The sequence below is a fragment of the Odocoileus virginianus genome, unplaced genomic scaffold (assembly GCF_023699985.2).
Source record: "Odocoileus virginianus isolate 20LAN1187 ecotype Illinois unplaced genomic scaffold, Ovbor_1.2 Unplaced_Scaffold_20, whole genome shotgun sequence".
Taxonomy (NCBI): Eukaryota; Metazoa; Chordata; class Mammalia; order Artiodactyla; family Cervidae; genus Odocoileus; species Odocoileus virginianus.
This window is the reverse complement of record NW_027224282.1, coordinates 285,900-308,072: the sequence shown is the minus strand read 5'-3', so window position 1 is coordinate 308,072 and position 22,173 is coordinate 285,900. Positions and strand designations below refer to the sequence as shown.

At 46.5% G+C, this 22,173-nt stretch overlaps 1 protein-coding gene across 1 annotated transcript in view; it reads left to right on the top strand.

Moving 5' to 3' along the window:
* Positions 1–20,176: 20,176 nt before the first annotated feature.
* SEPTIN6 (septin 6) overlaps positions 20,177–22,173 on the top strand; it is a 73,597-nt gene continuing 71,600 nt past the window's right edge. Inside the window, 1 exon segment of the mRNA XM_020888096.2 lies at positions 20,177–20,496. Within this exon segment, the coding sequence (XP_020743755.2) occupies positions 20,467–20,496 (30 nt within the window). The 5' untranslated portion in view covers positions 20,177–20,466.

Sequence of the window (22,173 nt, the reverse complement as noted above, 5' to 3'; positions counted from 1 at the left end):
TCTAACTGTTGCTTCCTAACCTGCATACAGATTTCTCAGGAGGCAGGTCAGGTGGTCTGGTACTCCCATCTCTTTAAGAATTTTCCACAGTTTGTTGTGATCCACACAGTCAAAGGTTTTGGCATAGTCAATAAAGCAGAAGTAGATGTTTTTCTGGAACTTTATCACCGTGCATATTTACACATGTTTTGCCCTTTTTGAACTGACTTATTTTTCTTTTTTAAACTGAGCTATTTTTTTTTGAGTTGTAAGAGTTCTTTACATATTTTAATTATAAGGCTCTTATTTGGATACATGATTTGCAAATATTTTCTCTCATTCTGTGGGATATATTTTTACTTTCTTAATGGTGTCTTTTAAGGTACAATTATTTTCTTTTTAGTTTTGTTGAAGTCCAGTTTATCTATTTTTTCTTTTTTGCTTGTGGTTTTGGCGTCATACCAAAAAGAACCTATTGTCTAATACATGGTCACAAAGATTTACTCTCATGTTTTCTTCTAAGAGTTTTATAGTTTTAGCTCTTGCATTTAGGTTTTGATTAATTTTCAGTTAAGTTTTTTATATGGTATGTGGTAACGGTCCAACTTCATTCTTTAGCATGTGATATTCTATTGTCTCAGCATCATTTGTTTATTTATTTTCCCAGCTTAATCGAGATTTAATTGCCATATGCTGCCATATAAATTTAAGGCGTACAGCATAATGGTTTGACTAAATATATCATGAAATGCAATTGTTTTCTTAATTTCATTTTTGAATGTTCACTGCAAGTAGATAGAAATACAGCTGACTCTTGTGTGTTCATCTTGTATTCTGCAACTTTGTTTAATTCATTTATTAGTTCTAATTGTTTACAGTGAATTGCTTAGGATTTTCTATATATGAGATCATGTCATCTGCAAATGGAGATAGTTTTACCTTCTACTTTCTAATCTATGCATCTTTCATTTTCTTTTCTTGTTTAATTGCCCTGGCTAAAACTTCCAATACAATGTTGAATAGAAGTGATGAGAGTAGACAGTTTGTTGTGTTCTTGATCTTATGGGGGAAAGCATGCAGTCTTTCACTATTAACCATGATGTTAGCTATGTTAGCTATGCATTTTTCATAGATGTCCTTTATCAGAATGAGGAAGTTCCCTTCTATTCCTAGTTTATCATAAAGAAGCATTGAATTTTTCAAATGCTTTTCCTACATCTATTGAAATGATCTTTTCTGTTTTTTGTTCTATTGATATGATGTGTTACATTCTTAATTTTCAGATGTTAAACCAACCTTGCATCCCTGGGATAAATTCCACTTTGTCAAGGAGTGTGGGTTTAGTCGTTCGGTTGTGTCTGACTCTTTGCAACCCCATGGACTACAGCATGCCAGGCTTCCCTGTCCATCACCAACTCCTGAGCTTACTCAAACTCATGTCCCTAGAGTCAGTGATGTAATTCAACCATCTCATTCTCTGTCGTCCCCTTCTCCTCCTGCCTTCAATCTTTCCCAGCATCAGGGTCTTTTCAAATGAGTCAGTTCTTCGCATCAGGTGGCCAAAGTATTGGAGTTTCAGCTTCAGCATCAGTCCTTCCAATGAATATTCAGGACTGATTTCCTTTAGGATGGACTGGTTGGATCTCCTTGCAGTCCAAGGGACTCTCAAAAGTCTTCTCCAACACCACAGTTCAAAAGCATCAATTCTTTGGTGCTCAGCTTTCTTTATAGTCCAACTCTCACATCCATACATGACTACTGGAAAAACCATAGCTTTGACTAGACGGACCTTTGTTGGCAAAGTAATGTCTCTGCTTTTTAATATGCTGTCTAGGTTTGTCATAGCTTTTCTTCCAAGGAGCAAGTGTCTTTTAATTTCATGGCTGCAGTTGTTGCCTAGACTATCTCTAAACTCAACTGTTCCTTTCCCAGGGAACTGTTACTCAGGGTTCAAGGCCTAGGAAAGTTTTCCAAACCCACATCTGATTAACTTGTTACTTTTCCATGGTCTCTCAGTACCCTGTGCCTATGGACCTCTGCTTACTGCATGGCACATCTCCTCTAGAAAAAAATTAGAAATGTGTCTGTGTCCCTCACTAGACTGGAAGCTCCCTGAGGGCACCAACAGATCTAGGTCATCTCTATTTTTCCAGCAGCCATCATAGATTGGCCTGAGCAAAGAGGGGAGTGTTAAATTTTATTGAATAAACAAACAAGGGCCCAGGCTCCACTGATGCTCAAGCCAGTGTGTTTATGACACTATTAAATGAAAATGCAAGAGAAGAGTTTGTATACACTGGTAATAGCTGTATAAAAACAGACATATGGGCTTTGAATATTAAGAGATATTTAGGAGGTGAGATAGATTGGTTTTTGTAAGATTGATATGAGGGTTGAAGAAGAAAGATGACTCCTATGATTCTGATCTGTGTGACAGGATAGATGGTGGTTCTGTTCTCTAAGAGGTGGTTCACTGACGAAAATCAGGTCAAGAGCAGGAAGGGGATGATGTATTTGTTCTTGAATTTGTTGAGTTTATTTCTTTTGAAATATCTAATGCTGATGTCAGATGGATACATGAGGCTGGAGTGAGATAGTTTGGGTTGGAGATGCAAATATGTACCATATTGGATATTGTCATCAACACTATTTTTTATTTTTTGATGGCACCACACAGCATGTAGGATCTTGTTCCCCAACCAGGGATCAAACCCATGCCCCCTGCATTGGAAGCATGGAGCCTTAACCACTGGACCACCAGAAAGTCTCAACAATAGTTTTTAATAGCCAGCATTAAAGAATTTTACATGTCTCTTTATTACAGTGATCAAAAGTGGAAGGCATAGCATTCGAAGTAAAACTCAGGGAAGATGATCCTGCAAAGGTGACCAAACATATGGGTTTCAAGTGGTCTAGTTTGACTGAAAAAGAGAACTCAGAGTACCCAGGAGAATGAATGAATTGTATGTCCTCATCCAAGGTATGTGACATGGCTTGGGAAAGGGGGGGTGTTTGTTTGTGTCTGCTTGAGAAGTTTAGCAAAATTAACTAATCTAATTTACTTAAGAACTAATACAGCACTTATTATGTGCCGGTACTATTCTAAGCATTTTACAAATTTCAACATACTTAATCCTCATAACAACCTCCTGACACAGGTCATCTTATTATCATTATCTGAATTTTACAGGGAAAGAAACTAAGGCACAAAGAAGTTAAAAATTTTGCCTAAGACGCATGGCTGGCAAGGGGTATTGATACTTAAACTCAAAGGGTTTGACTCCAGAGTCCTTTTTTTTAATGCCAACCCACATGAATTAGGTCTCAACCAGCTTTTTATTAAAAAAAAATTTTTAAATTTTATATTGGAGTATACTTTATTACTGGAGAAGGAAATGGCAACCCATTCCAGCATTCTTGCCTGGAAAATTCCATGGACAGAGAAGTCTGGAGGGCTACAGTCCATGGGGTCGCAAACAGTCAGACATAGCTGAGCAACTAGCACAAAGCATGTGGCCAATAGCCATCCTTTCCCAAACTCCCCTTCCACCCAGGCTGCCACATAACCTTGAGCAGCTTCCTCTGCTATACAGTAGATCCTTGCCCAACCAGTTTTTTTTAAAGGACTGTAAAAAGTTCTAAACATGGAAAAGTTCACTTGTTATACATAGAACATCTGCTTTGAAAGGCAAATAAGATTTCAACAATGTATTCAATCCAAGAGAAATTTGGTGGGCCCAGCTGTCATTGCCGCATGCCTCATGCCATGAATTTTGCAAGTCTGGTTCACCACATGATGTGATGGAGAAAGCAATAAAGACTATGAATTTCCTCTGTGCTCACATCTTTAATCATGAGTGCTTTAGGAGCTATTTAGAAGAGATTGATCCCAGGTATGGAGATTTACTGAGCTGCCATCTCCAATCAAGGACTTTTTGGAATCAGAGGCCCCAAATCCAATTTGCTAGACCTCCAGTGATTCACAAGATTATATTTCCTTATGGATATGACAAGACATCGGATCATATTGAACTTGAAACTGCAGGGGACAAACAAAAGCACTGTTGATTTGTTCAAGGAAATGCAGACGCTACCTGGACACCTGGATGGTCAGATGGGGACTGGAAATCCCTCTTTTTCCACTGCTGAACTGTCCTGGGTTCAATGCACTCCTAGATTGTAAAGAAGTCTGTAATAGATTTGGTGGAAAAGAAGTCACAATTTTGTGATGGTTCCCTTCCCTGGATGTAGGAGGAGGGATACAGAGGAGAGTCCACACCACAGGATCCCGTGAGCCCGGGACTGGAAGAGGGAGTCTCTTACCTCAGGCCAGATATGCAGAGTCAGGAACCTGTAAGCCAGAATGACCAGAGCAATAACGGCAGGGGCAGAGCCAGCCTCCAGGACTGGGCCATGCTTGGCAGGTGCCAGGAATGGTTGATTGTCCTGTATTTCATGCATCCCTGGTAGGGTGCAGACTGCCCAGGAGAGTTTAAGGCACAGTAATGGGATGGCCAGAAGAGGTTGATAGGATTTTTTTCTAGTATAATAGCTTTGTCCTTGCTAAGTCGCTTCAGTCATGCCTGACTCTTTGCGACCCTATGGACTGTAGCCCATCAGGCTCCTTTGTCCATGGGATTCTCCAGGCAAGAATACTAGAGTGGGTTGCCATTCCCTTCTCCAGGGGATCTTCCCAACCCAGGGATTGAACCCATGTCTCTTACATCTCTTGCATTGCAGGTGGATTCTTTACCACTGAGCTATCAGAGAAGACCATATAATAGCTTTAAAAAATATTTATTTGTCTATTTATTTGGCTGCATCAAGTCTTAGTTGCGGCACATGGGGTCTTCATTGCATCATGTGAGATCTTTTGTTGCAGCCTGTGGACTTAACTGCCTCACAGCATGTGGGATCTTAGTTCCCCGACCAGGAATCAAACCCATGTCCCCTGCATTGCAAGGTGGATTCTTAACCACTGGACCACCAGGGAAGTCCCCAGCATGATAGTTTTGCGTGCATGCATGCTAAGTCGCTTCAGTCATGTCTGACTCTTTGAGACTCCGTGGACTGTAGCCTGCCAGGCTCCTCTGTCCATGGGATTCTTCAGGCAAGAATACTGGAGGGGGTTGCTGTGCCCTCCTCCAGGGGATCTTCCCACCCAGGGATCGAACCCAGGTCTCTTATGTTTCCTGCATTGGCAAGAGGGTTCTTTACCACTAGTGCCGCCTGGGAAGCCCATAATAGTTTTAATTCACACACCACACAATCCATCTGTTTCACAGGTTTTGGTGAGCACAGATAGTCCTTTATTTTCACAAGCAAAATATATTTTAAAAGACATTTTTATGACTGCCTTGGGAGCACAAACAACATTAGGTTGTCATTTATTCATTTACACATTGCTTACAACTAAATCAGAAAACCTACTATTAGTGTGTGTCAACGTTCAGCATCGTGAACTGGATTCATCAAGAATTTTGCAGGTGAACATTATCCCAACCTCTCAGTTTGAATGGACGCTCTAAAGGTTGAGGTCTTTCTGATGCAGCTGAGAGTGTGTTCTCGTTCTTAAGACTGCCGAAATGGAAACCCCCATTGGGAGTGTCTCTGGAGTCAGCATGAGACAGCCCCAGACTAAACTAGTACCCACTGTTTCAGGTCATTTGTTAACACTTAACAAAATGAGTGCCAGTGTTCTATTCTTATTATTGAATCAATCAAAATTGATCACTGATAAACAACAGATCTACAAATGTACACTTTTGAGTGAATACAGTTGACTAAACTCGGGGGGATGCTTTTGTATTACTGTTTCTACAGTCCCGTTTTGTTGACCAGTCAACAAGCCATATTTCACTATTACCATTAGTGCATGCAACCTGTACATATCTGTATCTTTTATTATGTGACTTACAATGGAAAAAATGTGGATGCCATACCCCAAGCAAGCTATCCTAAAATTTCAGTTTTCTTGTCTAGATTTGTGATCAGAACGACATGGCAGATCATTTAAACTTGTCATCTCTGATAAGGGCTTAGAGAGCTTTTTTCTCCCTGTTGTTTATGGAGGAGTGATGCATTTATTTTGGAAACCAATAGGGGAGGTGGTTGGTATGTATTATGATTTGAAGGTTGATCTCTGGTCAACTAAATGGAAGGTCATAGGCCTTCTGGAGGTGAGCCATGAAGCTATTTATGGTGAAGTCAAATCTTCCAGGAAGCAGGAAGCAGCTTGAACTATTTGCTAACAGGTCAAAAAACACTCCGTTCAGTCCCTAAGCCTCATAATATGGAAAGTGAAAGTTGCTCAGTCATGAGCGATTCTTTGCAACCCCATGGACTATACAGTCCATGGAATTCTCCAGGCTAAAATACTGGAGTGGGTAGCCTTTCTTTCTCCAGGGGATCTTCCCAACCCAGGGATTGAATCCAGGTCTCCCGCATTGCAGGCAGATTCTTTACCAGCTGAGCCACCAGGGAAGCCCAAGAGTATACTGAAGTGGGTGCATGACATTAACCAATAACCTGCCATAATCCTGGTAGAACCTCCGCACTATTCCTGCTCTGCAAAAGTCATGTAGGCTCCCTCCAAGGAGTGGGTATCAGGCACGCCATATAAAAGCAAGCTTCCAGAAAGCGTTTTTGTCCTTTCTGCTGAGATCCCACCTGTGCTCAAGGCATGCTTATTTTTAACTTGTTTACTTCTTTATTTTTTAAAATGTTTATCTTTTTATAATTTTTTGGCCTCACAGTGAGGCATGCGGGATCTTCTTTCCCTGACTAGGGATCAAATCCACACTGCCTGCAGTGGAAGCACGGAGTCTTAACCACTGGACCACCAGGGAAGTCCCCCTTGTTTACTTTAAAATTTTTTTATTGAAGTATAGTTGATTTACAGTGTTGTGTGAATTTCTTCTGTACAGCAAAGTGATTCAGTTATACATATGTGTGTGTATGTATTTTTACAATGGTTTGTCACAAGATATTGAATACAGTTCCCTATGCTATACGAAGGACCTCAGTGTATGCTTACTTTAAAAACTACTTGCTCTTTGAGGGAGAATGGATCCACATATATGAATGGCTGAGTCCCTTCATTGTTCACCTGAAACTATCACAACATTGTTAATTGGCTATACCCCAATACAAAATAAAAAGTTAAAAGAATAAAAAAAGTACTTGCTCTTCAAAGTCCCCATAACCCACATCTCTGCAGGGAAAACAAAAGGTTTTTAATTCTGGAACCTACTTCCCCACCTGCTATATACACATCCATGCTCACCCTCAGTTTTTGACTCTAGCAAAAGATAATAGACTCACACCACTGGAACCCACCTCTGAACCTTTGTTTACCATCTGGCATTTCTCCACCCATTAAGTGTTTTCTTCTTAGACCTCAGCCTGATGAGATGACCATTGCCTTTCTCTTTTTCACCCAACTATCTCCTACTGCCATTCAGGCCTCAACTTAGTTATCACCATCTCTGGAAAGCCTTACTTCATTACCTGAATTGGGTACCCATCCCCTGAGGGTCTCAGAGCATCTGTAGTTTTCTTTATCACGTTGTGTTATAATGGCCTGTATGTCTTTTTCTGCCTCCACTTCCACCTAGACTATAAGTTCCATAATAGCACTTGTACACTGCTATGTCCCCAGCATTATGTACTCTGCTCAGCAGTGCTCTGTAAACCTTTACTGAATAAATGAATAAATGAATCCATTCCACTGGCTTACCCACCCCTTGAAACTCTGGCTGTATCCTTGACTTAACCCCTCAGCTGCAGATTGACACTATGGGACGTCTGATTTTAAATAACATGAGTTCCCCATGAGTGGGCCTGGCCAAATTAGCTGCAAGTCAATATGCCCCCAGGTGAATGAACCTACTTTATAAAGTTATTTAATACTTGACCAATTGAGTATGGAAAATGCATGTTACAGTCAATGGTTACAATTTCATCTTAATTACTTCTAATAGGAGCAAAATACGAGGTCTGATTATCTTCTGAGGTTCTTCTTGGCAGGTGATGATAGAATGTTGTCACTAGCTTACTTTTGTAAGGCCCCTGAATGTCTCATTTGCCGTGGCAGGGGGGACCATCTGTGCAGGTGATTGAAAGGCAGATTCAAATTATTATTGGAGCAGGAATTTTAAAAGAGGGGGAGGGCTCTTGGCAAGTCTATGTCTTATAATGGTATTTAAAATAATAATAAATTGAAAAGGTGAGGTTAGAGTGTTACCTGACCACAAGTAGAACTCACGAGATGGTAGTGCCTTGGTGAAGTCACTGAGGGCCACAGTCTGTTCATCACCTTTGCAGTTTAAAACACCTCAGCTGGGGACTTCCCCAGTGGTCCAGTGGTTAAGACTTTGCCTTCCAATGCAGCGGGTGCACATTTGATCCCTGGTTGGGAAACTAAAATCCCAAATATCTTGTGGCTGAAAACCAAAATGTAACACAGAAGCAACATTGTAACAAATTCGATGGAGACTTTGAAAATGGTCCACATAAAAGATACCTGAAATATAACAAAACATCTCACCTTCAGGAAAGCTAATTCATGATAGCCAATTTCACAAAAAGTAAAGCAGAGTGCCAATTTACTAATAGAGAAAAAATGCAGTACTCCAAGGGAAAAACCATGAAGGGAAATATTGATAGATTTTATTTTTATTTTTTTTGATAGATTTTGACTATACAAATAATTTAACTTCTTTACCCAAAAATCCACTATAAATAAACTTAATGACAAAGGGTTAATATCCTCAGTATGTAAAGATCTCATAGGACTAAAGAAGGAGAAAAAAGTGTTTCAATATAAAAGTAGGCAAGGGACATGTGAAAGGTTGTTGCTGAACGATAAGACGCCAGGATTCTTGGCCTCCGGAGGAGATGAATTCAATCCGGGGCCAGAGATGAGGCTGGATCGCTCAGAGCTTTTGTGTAATAAAGTTTTATTAAAGTATAAAGGAGATAGAGAAAGCTTCTGACATAGGCATCAGAAGGGGGCAGAAAGAGTACCCCCCTGCTAGTCTTCAGCTGGATGTTATATAGTCACTAGCAGTCTGTTAATGAAAAGAAAGGAATGTCTTAAAACTCAGAATGGCACCAGGCCCCTCATCCATAAATGTATTTTGGGATAATCTTGGCACCAGATGATTCATCCCAGGCCATAAAACAGTTGACTTGAATCTTGTAGAAGGGCAGATTACCATACAAATAGTTTCATTTACATAGATTAGGGGAACAATATCTGAGTATAACATACTGGTTTGTCAAGTAGGTTCTGAGCCATTTGGCAAACCGACTTGAAGACAGAGTCTGGGGTAAATGCATAGCACATTAACATAGCTTAAGACAAACATTTCCATAAGAAAAATGTATTGGTTAACTCAAGGTTTGAGAATAGTTAGCTTCAGGTGAAACCAGGTGTCATTATGGCAACACAGTATTTTAAGAGAAACCTCCTTTTAAATTTGTATAGAGAAGGAAAAAAATATCGCTAGTTTGTTTCCTCCTGCCCTTAAGAGAGATAAAAATGTCTGACACTTGCAGCCTATTTCCTCCATTTGGAGACCCCTGGCCTTCCTGCCTGTTACCCTCTCACATGTATGAGAAATTCATAAAAGGAAAATATAACTGATAACTGAACATAAATCTTTCTGCTGTTAGTGGTGTGCTGAAGCCTACTGGCAGGTTTTGTGACCCCATGGACTGCAGCATGCCAGGCTTCCCTGTCCATCACCAACTCCTGGAGCTTGCTCAAACTCATGTCCATTGAGTCAGTGATGCCATCCAACCATCTCATCCTCTGTTGTCCCCCCCTTCTCCTCCTGCCTTCAATCTTTCCCAGCATCAGGGTCTTTTCCAGTAAGTCAGTTCTTCACATCAGGTATGGCTTGAGACTTCATATTGACAGTTTGACATCAGTTGTTGTAAGAATATTTATACCATGGAAATCAGCAAATGCTACATAACTGGGTTGTTTTTTTCCCCCTCAAAGAACCAGTTGTTAAACATTTACCAGCTCATCACTGTGTATATTCAGTGACTCTCTCTCACCTGGATCCTTTCCAACAACATTCAAACATTCTCAAGTCTTTTCTGCCATCTTTAAGGAAACCTCAGCCCCCACATCTTCCTCCAGCTACCATTCTGTCTCTGTTTTTCTTCACAGTCAAACTTCTCCAAAGAATTGACTATATTTCCTGACTCCATTTAGTCATTTTCCGATCATCCTTCAACATAATCAAGCCAGTTTTTGCCACCACCACTCCCCTGAAACAGCTCTTGTTGAGCTCAATGATCTCCATGAACCCTAAATTCTATGAACAGTTTTCCCTTACTTTCTTTGATCTCGTGGCAGTATTCAATTCTGTTGATATTTGCCTTCTTGAAATTCTCTTGTCTTTGGGCTTTGATGGCACAGGATACTGGTTTTCCTCTAACCTCTCTAACTTCTCCTTTTCAGTTCCCCTCTCAAGTTCTTCTCATTTCCCATCTAGAAATGCTGGTGTTTTCCAGGGATTAGTCTTGGGTCCTCGTCTTTACTCTCTCCCTAGGCAATTTCATTTATTCTCATGGCTTTACACATTATCTATACACCAATGACTTCTTGATTTTTATCTCTAGGCCTGACCTTTTATGGGAGCTCCAGTTGCCTACTTGACATCTTCCCCTTCAGTGTCTCAAAAGCATCTCAAACTCAAGCTAGTTCCAAACTGGAGCCAAAGATGGTCTCTCTCTTCCTCAAACTAGAGGTTCTCCAGTGTTCCCTATCTCCATAAAAAGCACCACCATATAAGCCAAAAACATAAGAGTCAACTTTGGCATCCCTGTCTTCTTCACCTCCCACATCACCAAGTCTAAGTTGTCTTTATCTTCTAAATAGCTAGCCAATAAACTTTCTTCTCTCCATCTTTACTTCTGCCACCCTAGTACAAGCCTCCATGATCTTTCAGCTGGACAACTAAAAGAGCCTCCTAACTGGCTTTCTTTTTTAATTTAATTAATTTATTTGGCTGTGCTGGGTCCTCCCCACTGTGTGGTCCCCTCTCCAGTTGCAGTGAGCAGGGATTACTCTCTAGCCACGGTGCTCGGGTTTCTCATTGCGGTGGCCTCTACCACTGTGGAGTATGGGCTCTAGGGTGCATGGGTTTAGTAGTTCTGGCTCCCAGGCTCTAGAGTACAGGTTCAATTGTAGTGGTGCACAGACTTAATTTTTGTGTGGCTTGTGGGATCTTCCTGGACCATAGTTTGAACCCATGTTTCCTGCATTGGCAGGTGGGTTCTTTACCACTGAGTCACCAGGAAAGCTCCCTAACTGGTTGTCTTCCTTCCTTCCCTTATTTTGGGCCATGCTGTGAGGCATAGGATCTTAGTTCCTTGACCAGGGATTGGACCCATGACCTCTGCAGTGGACCATGAGGAAATTACCTTAACTGGTTTTCTGCCTCCATTTTCTTCTCTTCAATATGCTCTCCACACCGAAGCCAGGGAACTTTTCAAAACACTAGTCTGATCATGTCATACTCCTGTATCAAATCCCTCAGTGGCTTCCCATTGCTTAGCATAAAAAATTCCAAACAGCTCCGTACAATGGCCAAGGGCCCTGAATGATTTGGCTCTATGCCCATGTCTCCAGCCTCATTGCATTCCACTCCAGTCTGTCTGTACTCCAGGCACACCAGTTTCCTTTCTGTCCCTTGAATGGAGCCTCGACACATGCTCTTCCCTTTGCCTGGAATCCTCTCTCAGCTTCAGTTCTCCCTTCACCTAGCTGACTCCTATTTAATCTATAGATCTCAACTCAAACACCACTTCCTCCAAGAAGCCCCTTACACTCACAGGCTGCTGCTGCTAAGTCACTTCAGTCATGTCCGATTCTGTGCAACCCCATAGACAGCAGCCTACCAGGCTCTCCGGTCCCTGGGATTCTCCAGGCAAGAACAATGGAGTGGGTTGCCATTTCCTTCTCCAATGCATGAAAGTGAAAAGTGAAAGTGAAGTCACTCAGTCGTGTCCGACTCTTTGTGACCCCATGGACTGTAGCCTACCAGGCTCCTCCATCCATGGGATTCTCCAGGCAAGAGTACTGGAGTGGGGTGCTATTGCCTTCACAGGCTAGACTGAGTCAAATCTACATTCCCCCCACCCCTGCCATTATGGCTTCTCAGGGAACAATAAATATCTCCTTAATTGCTCTTATTGCAGTTTTAGTTCTTCATTTGTGCATATGAGTATTCGATTATTATCTGTGCTCCCTACTAGACCATTAGCTCCATGAAGGCAAAGACCAAGTTCGTTTTTACTCATCACTGATCTCTGGCTCCTAGTCTAAGACTTGGCATACAGTAGGTACTCTGGTGGCTCAGATGGTAAAGAATCTGCCTGCAGCGCAGGAGACCCAGGTTCGACCCCTGGGCTGGGAAGATCCCCTGGAGAAGGAAATGGCAACCCACTCCAGTATTCTTGCCTGGAAAATTCCATGGACAGAGGAGCCTGGTGGGCTACAGTCCATGGGGTCACAAAGAGTTAGACACAACTGAGCGACTAACACTTTCACTTTCATTTTTCAGGTACTCTATTAATATTTGTGAGGCTAATGATTTTTATGTATAGAAAATACATAAAACAGCAATTTCCTGGTGGTCCAGTGGTTAGGACTCCATGCTTTCACTACGGAGAGTGCAGGTTCAATCTCTGATCAGGAAAGCTTGGCACAAGCTGCTTGGCATGGCCAGAAAAACAAAAACCCCACACAAAATGAAGCCAACCAGTATTTCTCCCTTTGTTATGGCTTCCAGGAAGCTGAGAATCCTATTTAAAACTTAATTACAGCAATTATATCAACCCACTAGATTTAGCATATCTGAATCCTCTCTTTTGATAATGATGTTCTATTCCCAGTTTATTGACCCATAAAATATGCTTTGGAATAAGATACTCTGTGTGTGTATGCACATGTATATAGATACAAAACTAAATCAATGTGTTTTCAAAGCATTGACAGAATGATTAAAAAAAAATAAAACTTCACCTTAACCAATGAATGACTATTGGTGGTGATGGTGAAGCCCGTATCTCACTGAGGTGTCATTACCATCTGTGGCTTATTTCAATCCTTTCGCAGGACTGATGGCTCATCTCTGGAAGACTGTAAGGTCACTGGGTAGACACCTTGTCTCTCTAGATTCTGTACCACGTCTAGGGGCTGTTGGTAAATGTCATTCAACTCACAGAACTTATTGTCTTCTTAAACTTCCTTAAAAAATTAATCAACTGATTAATTTACTTATTTACTTTTGACTGTGCTTGGTCTTCATTGCTGTGCTCTGGCCTTCTTTAGTTGTGGTGAGTAGGGCCTACTCTCTAGTTGCAGTGCGTCAGCTTCTCATTGCAGTGACTTCTCTTGTTGATGAGCCTGGGCTCTAGGGTGCGCAGTAAACCTTTTTTTAATCTTGTGAAATGTAACACATATCCTGAAGTGTTCCTAAAGCAGACAGACAAAGCAAAAATCAATACTTATAAAGCAAACACCCATGTGACCATTGCTAGGTTAAGAAATCGAGCACTGGGGGAATTCCTTGGCTGTCCAGTGGTTATGACTCGCTGCCTTCACTTCCAGGGCTGGTTCAATCCCTGGTCGGGGAACTGAGATCTCACAAGCTGTGAGGCATGGTAAAAACAAAAACAAAAAAAAAAAGAAACAGAACATTGGTATTCATTGTCTATGCTGCATCTTGGTTACTGCCTTTATGACATATTTGGTATTCACTATTCCCTGGTGACCGAGATAGTAAAGAATCTGCCTGCAATGCAGGAGACCTGGGTTCAATCCCCAGGTGGGGAAGATCCCCTGGAGGAGGGCATGGCAACCCACTCCAGTATTCTTACCTGGAGAATCCCATAGACAGAATCCCAGGCTGCCCACTACAGCCTGGCAGGCTATAGTCGATGGGGTTGCAAAGAGTCAGGCATGACTGAGCGACTAAACACAAGTACAGCACAGCACATTTGACTGTTAGTTCGTATATATCTGGTTTCCTCAGTTAGACAGGAACTTCCACAGAACAGAAGCCATATCTCATATTTCTTTCTACCTCTCCCAGTGCCTAGTGCAGTGCCCTGGTAGGTACATCATACCTTTTACATGATTATACATCTTAGGCAAACTCTGCGACTCTGGGAAGACCACTGAGGACTAATTGTGGCGAACAAGAATTGTTCAGGAAAATACAAAATTGTATCATTTGTCCAAAATGGTATGTACAGATAAGGTTCTATGGATAACTAGTATCCCTGATGGGGGTGGTAAGCCGAACCTTCTCTTGAGTTCTGGCTCTTGCCCAATGCAGAAAGTCAGCCTAGGACCACGGCAGTAGCCTCCTGACTGCTCTCCCTGTCTCTGTTCTTGCCTTCATTCAATCAGTTCTTCTCGTGGTGTCTTGAGTGCACTGTGTAAACGTAGATCTCACTGCTATACCACCACTCACTAACCATCATGCAGTGGTTCTCCAGTGGTAATTCACCTCACAACCGCTTGGAGAGCTTCTTACACACCCATATCCCTCCCAAACAAGGATTCGGATTTGGCAGGTCCGAGGTGGCCTCTTGGCCTCTGTTTCTATAAGAAGAAGGACAGGTGATTCTGCTGCAGCCATTCATCAAGAAATACTGCTTCAAAGACTCTTATTCTCTAGAGGGTGAAACCTTAGCATCTTTAAATGGTGCACATGGCCCTTGTAATGGATGCCCTTTTTAAAGCGTGGTGCCCTGTTCCCTCCTTTCAACTCCAATCCCATGTCACTGTCACCATCATTTCTTGCCTGAACTGCTACAACCGTGTGTTAATTCCTGAGTCCTAACTGCTTTCATCACTCTCTGCTCCAGTCTCCTCCCCAAGCCGGGAAAAGAGTGACATTTCAAAACTGCAAATGCATTCATTCTGCTCCCCTGCTCCAAACCCTTCGGTGGCTCCTCACCATCTAAGGGACAGTTTCTCCAGCTGGTTCAGGTGGCATGGCAGCTGAAAGTCGTGGTATTCTTTCTAGAATGCCAGAAAATAATTAATATATTCCATGGCACCATATGAAATCAAACACTTTTCAAAAGAACACTTCTGCTAGCAGAAAATACATCTACATAATGTGAGTGTGATACAAAATCATAGCCACAAGCACAGATGTCCATGAGAAAAAGAAATAAACTGTTGAATTAAGCATGATCAGTCCTGGGACTGTCTGTTTAATATTCTTTTGCTACATGTTCATTCGTTCTGTTGCCTGCTCACAGATAAGAAGGAGCATCTGTCAAAGACTGAAGAAAACTTTATGGTTTAAAAAAAAGTTAAAATAGAAAAGTTTCTACCCATTAATTGATTTTTTTCACTGTGAGCATCCATCTCACTTGGCTCCAGAATGGAGCAGGTGTTGGCCCTAGAGAGCACAGCTTGAAACTCTGGACTCTGGAGCATAGAGGCTGAGCTCTTTGCCATGACCAGCATGACCCTTCAAGCTCTGACGCCAGCTTCTCTCAACCTCATTTACAACCACTGTCCTCTCCTCTACCATTCCCTCTGGCCAAGAGTTGGAATTCCCTAAATGTTCTTGCTTTTTTTTTTTCTGTGATTTTATACATGGTGTTCTGCTACTGTTCACCCCACCCCTTGATGGCCAGATAAGCTACTATTTCTTCAGGATTCAATCCAAATGGGTCTTTTTTTTTTTTCTTTTTGGCCATGCTGCGTGGCTTGTGTGATCTTAGTTCTCCCAGCATACCAGGGAGTGAACCCACACCTCTTGCAGTGGAAGTGTGGAGCCCTAACCACTGGACCACCAGGAAAGGCTCCAAATGGGTCTTTGAGTTGCCTTCCCTCACCTCCCTGGGTGTCTACCTCCCCAAGGTCTTGCCCCTGCCTGATTAGATCACTTATCCCATTACTGGTTGTTTGTGGAGCTGGCAACTGGCCAGGGGGCTACCTCAGGTCACAGCAGGAGTTCTTGTCATCCATTTTTCTTGAGTCCTCTGGCACTGAGCACAGTGGCTGATATGCAATGGAGGCTCAGGTCATATTCGTGGAATGAAGAGTAAAATTTCAAAGGAAGCAAAGTTTATCTTTAGAAACTTCCAGCTGCCTACAGGGGTTCCCTCTCCACCTTAAAAGGTGGCACTCCTTTTCCAGCCTAGGCACTGTCTTCTCATGCTGCCCACTGGAGTAATCCACCAGGATCTGCCATTAGTATGACAGCCCAGACTTCAGAATTTTCCCTCAATATCCTGCCAAACTTTACTCAGCCCTGTATCCCATCCATGGCTAGATTTCAGATAAACCATTGGTTCTCAAACTTTAGCATAAATGAGAATCCCTTGGAGGACTTGTTCAAACACAGGTTACTGGGTCTCAGTGCTTGAGGTGATTTGTAGGTCTGTCCAGGCTGGGGCCTGAGAGTTTGCATTTCTAACTTCCCAGGTGACACCGAGACTATTAGACAAAGATCACCGTTTGGGAACTACTGGAATAAACTGATGTCAAACCAGAGGCAGGAGGTAATGATGCACAAAGGAATCCTTATTTCCTCGACTTGCCCCTTCACTGAGTTTCTGATTTTATCAGCACTGTCCGATTTGGTTAATCTCAGGTCATTTCCCCTCTGCTTCACCTTGTCCTCTTCCTCCAACTTTCTGATCTTATTTTTCAGATGATTCTCGGTGTCTCCACTTTACAGCAATGTGACTATCCTTTCTTCTTCTGTAAAGCCAGTTTCAGGACAAAGCCCTTTCCTGAGCTGTTAGTTCCATTTCACTGCCCTCTTCTCCCTCCCTTCCCCCATCCCTGACCCCTTCCCCCATCCAGTCTGAGCACCCCCTTCCCCAGCCATCAGGGTGACTTTTCTAAAGCTTGGCTTTAATTAGGGCCCCCTCCTATCTAGCAGGGATGGCCATTTCCCCTCCCTGGGGAGTCCGGTTCCACAAACAACATTAGCAAGTTAATGACAGTCACCTGCTGGCCTGCGGAAGTTGCTGCTTGCTCCAGCTTCCTTAAGGACAGTGGAAACACTGAAAACACCACATTTACATGCTTCCGTTTATCCATTCACTCAACAAACATTGATTGAGCACCTGCCAGATAACTGTGCAGGGCCCAAGGGACCCTGCGAGGATACACTGGACATGAAGACAGGTTCATGGGTCCCCAGGGTCCACAAGACCTCAACAGGGACAGACATGCAAGGAAGTGATTGACCACTAGTGAGCCCTCCTGCCTCAGCCCTTTGTGTCCACCCTGTGTCTGGGCTAGTGACCCAGGACCAAAGACTGGGAGATAGAATCCAGCGAATTTTCAAATTTCTCTGTTTTCCTTCCCTCCGCCCCACTTCTTCGTTGAAATAAGGATGGTAATCCATAGCATTCAGTTATGGGCCCCTTTCATGTAGTCACGCAAGGAATGTAAAGCCCAGAATGTAGTGAGCTAGAGTGTCTCTACACATACACACACCCACACTGCCCCTCACATTGACCTGCACAGACAGACACACACACACAGCACTGGCATGCACACCTTTTCATACACACCAATACACAGCAAAAATACACACTGACACACACATCGACACAGACCCACTCACTGAAACACACACACACACACGGTGGCAGATTAAAAAAAAAACAGTAAATACATGCCTGTACACACACACGCCTTGACACACAGACACAGTGGATGCACACTGACAGACAAGTGCACACCTACGCACACATCAACACCCACTGCACCCCGCGGAAACCCGGAAGCCTGAGGCGCTTGCAGCCGCAGGTGGCAGGTTCTTGAGAGACCAAAAGGTTGCGGGAGACTTGAGTTACACATTTGGTTCCAGTCTGCGAGGGCCATTGTTTTGGAGGCGGAGGCCTCCGCGAGGTTGTGAGGGTTCCTATGGACAGGAGGGCAGAGGGGGGCATATGGCCGGGGCACCAGGGTTCGGCGCTTCGGTAGCCCCTGTGCCTGGTGGAAATGCCTCGAGCTTTGGTGGGCGAGGAGCGCTTAGGCGGGGGCGGGGTGATTTGGAAGGGGGCAGGCAGGGTTCCCAGGGAGCCCCGCAGTCGGCCAGTCCAGCTCCGTCGGGCACTCCGCCTGCTCGCCGACGCTGCGGGTATCAGCTCTCAGCTCTGCTTTCCAAATGTACAGCTCGGCTCCCGCCACCCACCAAACCGCAGATCCAGGTCAGAGTTAATGACCTCCAGCCCTTCCCCGCTCTCCATGCCTCAGCCTTTGCAGCGCAGACCTGTCTGCGGGCTAGACACCCGGTCTGCGAGCCGCCCGCCCCCACTGCTCCCCGCCCCCATCCGGTCCCGGCCCAGCCTTACGGCGGTTCCTCAAATACCAGCCAGGTCCCGCACGTGTCGGCCACCCGAATCCAGGGCCTGGCGCCTCGCCCAGGCCCTGCCCCAGCGCCCTGGCGGGCCTCGGAGACGCTAGTCGCCCCGCTTCTCTGCCACCACCATCTGCCCTTCCGGCCAGTGCTGTCCATCCACAGAGCTTCCTAGTTCTGTTCCCTGATGGTGCCAGGCTCTGGTGCCAGGCTCTTCTCTTTCAGCCCCTCCAGGGTCTCCCGCACAATGGGCACCTCCAGAGCTTGGCTCTTCTGTCCCTACAGAGCCACCTCCGGATTGTGTCTCTTCCTTCTCCTGTACCCCAACCCTCCTGCCCCCAGTCCAAACCCTCTGTCCGCCGGTTCAGGAAATGCTTAATTGGGCTCTTGGTGGTTGCCAGGCCCCAAAGTAGGCTCTGAGGATGCATTTTGCGGAGTCGTTGTTCTCAAGGTTCACACGCACGTGAAGAGCTTCCGGAGACCGTATGACACGCACTGTCCCGGCGGCAGGTGGAATCAAGGGCCATGGGAGCGCCTCCTACGGCCACCCCAGTTTATCTGCCTGCCCTTTTCCCCGCGCGCGGGCCTCCGGGTCGGGGTCCCTTCTCCCTCTCAGTGGTTCCCGTTTTTCTTTTTTCCTCCCTCCTGCCTCTCCACCTCAGGCGCTCCGCCTTGGGCCAGCTCCCACGCAGCATCCCGGCCCTGTCGCCGGCCGGGCTTCCCTCCCAGGGATCTGTCTCCCCCCCGCGGTCCCGGGTTCCACTCGAGGATCCGAGTCCGTCTCAGAGACCAGGGCACCTGTCCTTTTAAGGAATGTAGTGGATGATCCCGCCGGCTCCGGCCTCGGGCACGCCAGGGAGCTAGCAGGGTCCATGGCCAGGAGAAGGGTTGCGGGGCATCAGGCCGAAGAGAGGGAGAGGTGCTGAGGGCAAGGGAGGGGACCCGCGGCGACGGAGGGCCGAGAGGAAAAGGAAAGCAGGCGGGCAGAGCCTCTGCCTTCGGAGGGTCGCCCTCTGCTCACTGTGGCCGCCTAGCCTCGGGCTGACCCAAGGTTAAGGGGAAATCAGGGGGCGGGACAAGAGCCCCTGGAGGCTGCTCCGCGTCCCTCTGCGAAATCCCGCTCCACGGAGCTAGGATTTCAGTAACGGGCCCCTCCTCTGAGAGTCGCCGGCGGCCGAGGCTCTACAGGGGGGTAAGTTGTCGGAGCCTCCATTCACACGCCGATCGCCTAGGGCTCGGTGGGGAGAGGAGGCGCGGGACGCAACGGTGGTGAGCTCGAAAAGGACAGCCCGCAGCACCCGAGGCGGGGAAACCCCAGGGCAGAAGGGGCGTTTCGAGTCAGGACCCCTGGCCTCGGACACCGCATGTCACAGCTCAGTTGCGGGGCCGGCAGTGCGGCTTCCCCCAACCGCCCCCTTTCTAAGCTCCGCTGGGAAGCGGCACCTGCAACAGCTCTCCTCCTCCTGGTCCCCCACCGGCCTCAGCAGCCCGCCCGGGCCGGAGTGGGGGAGGTGTGGTGGAGCAGCGAGACTCCAGCAGTGGCCGCTCCCCTCCAGGCACCCTGAGATTTCGGTGGGGAGAAATAGGGGTCGGGGATGCAGGGAGGAGGAAGAGGAGGACCGCAGGGGTCAGCCGCCGAGCGGTGCGCGGCGGGGGGGAGGGGCGGAGGCTCCCTTCCAGCCTCCGGGGTCTGGGGACTCAGGGATGTAAGGCGGGAGCAGGGGGGTGTGACAATTCAGCAGAGGTCGGGACGTACCACGGAGCCCAGTGGCGGGGGGGGCGGGCAAAGGACTGGGTCACCGAGGGGAGCCCCCGCCTCCCTTCGCACAGGCCTACTACTGAGGTTGCAGGGAGAGCTGGAACCCTGCAAGCAGGAGAGGGAAGCGGCGCGTTAAATCCGCCCCCACGCCGCACCCCACTTCCGAGGGGGTGGGCGACAGAGGAGAGGTCGGCGTTGGAGCAGCAGCGAAGGGGCCCCTCCCTTGCACCTCCCCCCGCCGGACTTGGTTGCGCCCGAAGTGTAACACTTTCTCTTTGTCGGAGGAGCGCCGCTGTTTCCTGTGCTCTAGCTCCCGTTGCGGCGGCGCCCGTGGCAGCCCTGGCGGACGCAGGAGCGATGGCAGCGACCGATATAGCTCGCCAGGTGGTGAGTGCGGGGCTTGGGTGCCAGCGTCGGGGCCGGGGGCCTCGGAAGAGCCGAGGAGACCTGGCCGCCGTCACCGCCGCCGCAAGGAGGGGCAGTGGGCACCATCCAGGAGACCGGGCGCGGCGGGACTTCTGCTCCTGGGGTCAGCGACTCAGTCCCCCAGCCTTCCGTCCCCGAGAACCGTGGTGGCGGGCGGGTAGGGGAGGCGAGGGGACTGGTCCAGGCTGCAGGCTGGCGGCTGAACTTGCATTGCCCAAGAGCTGCAGCCGGCGCCGCCGCCGCCCTCTCTGCAGCTGCGGCCCCGCCGCTGGGGCGTTGCCGAATGAATGGCCGCACGGGCCGCCGAGCCCTTCGGGTGCCCGGCACCCTGGCCTCGCTCCCTCGGGCCGCCGGGCCGCGCCCCAGCGCCCCGCCATGCGCCGGGACCCGGGCTTCCTCAGCCAGAGGGGCGTGGGACTGGGGTGAGCCTGGGGCAGGAGGCGGCGAGTGGTGAGGGGGGCGGGGAGGTGACTGGCTGGGGTAGGGTTTTTCCATATGCATTACATATGTGACTGCGTCTGTGTGTGTGTGTGTATCACTGTGCGTTTGAGTGCGCGCGCGCACTCGTGCCTCCCCGGGTGGACCACGGCGGTGCCCGGCTTGTCTGTGACCCTTGATGCGTCCGCCTGTTTCTGGGAGTGTACTCAGTCCCTGGTGCGTGTTTCTGGGCGCTTCTCTCCCCGTCTGCTTGTGCTGTGTGCCTCTGGGTCTCATTTGTGCGTCTGTGTGGGCTGCAGTCCGCTTGCCTGTAGGTGGCTGGCTGGCTGCGTATTTGGCGTGTTTCTGACACCTGACCCGTATTTTGCGGGACCCTGGAGGTGGGGGGATCTGTCTCCGGTGCGAGTTCGGTGTCACTGGGCTTGTGTGCCAAAACCTGTGGCACTGCCTTCTTGTCATGGAACTCAGGAAAATAAGTGTGACGCTTACAAAAGCGGTGCCGTCTCTCTCTTTTTGTTGGCAGCCAACTCTGGAAAAAAAAAAAAATCTTCGTTTAACGAACTGAAGTTTTCCAGCCTGGGATGTGCAGAGAAATTATACTGAAGTGACCTGAGGCTCCATGTTTGTTTTTTTAGACCAGAAGTTTCGTTACAAAGGGAGGGGAATGTTTCCACTTGAGGGAACAACCTGGCCTTTCTATTCCTCCCTGAGTGTCTGGGATTTCTAAGAAGCCCACAGTTACCAGCACCCTGAAGTGAGGAAGGAGACTGAAGTAGAGCTAGGTCAGATCCCATGACAGTAAATATCCATACTGCTTGATGAAAATCTCTGAAACACACACTCACAGGGTTTTTAAACCTTGTGTCATACTTATTTAGGGAAATAGTCCATGCAATGCAATTCTAGTGCAAAAAAATATATATATATATAGCCTCTAGGTATTTGGTGTAATTGAAATTGATTTGTTTTCAAAATCTGAATTCAGAATCTGGTAGTATTTTTTCTACAGGATACAGCTAAATTTATTCCACTTCTTTAGATCCTCCTCTACTGCCCTGCAAGACCCTAGCCTGGAGTTCTTTAGGCATTCAGGGTGTGGAAGGACCAGGAGTACTTGGGAGACCATGCTCTGCGATAATGGCGTTTGAGAGAATTCTTTTCTCCCCAAGATTGTCACTCTAATATGTATTGCATTAGTGT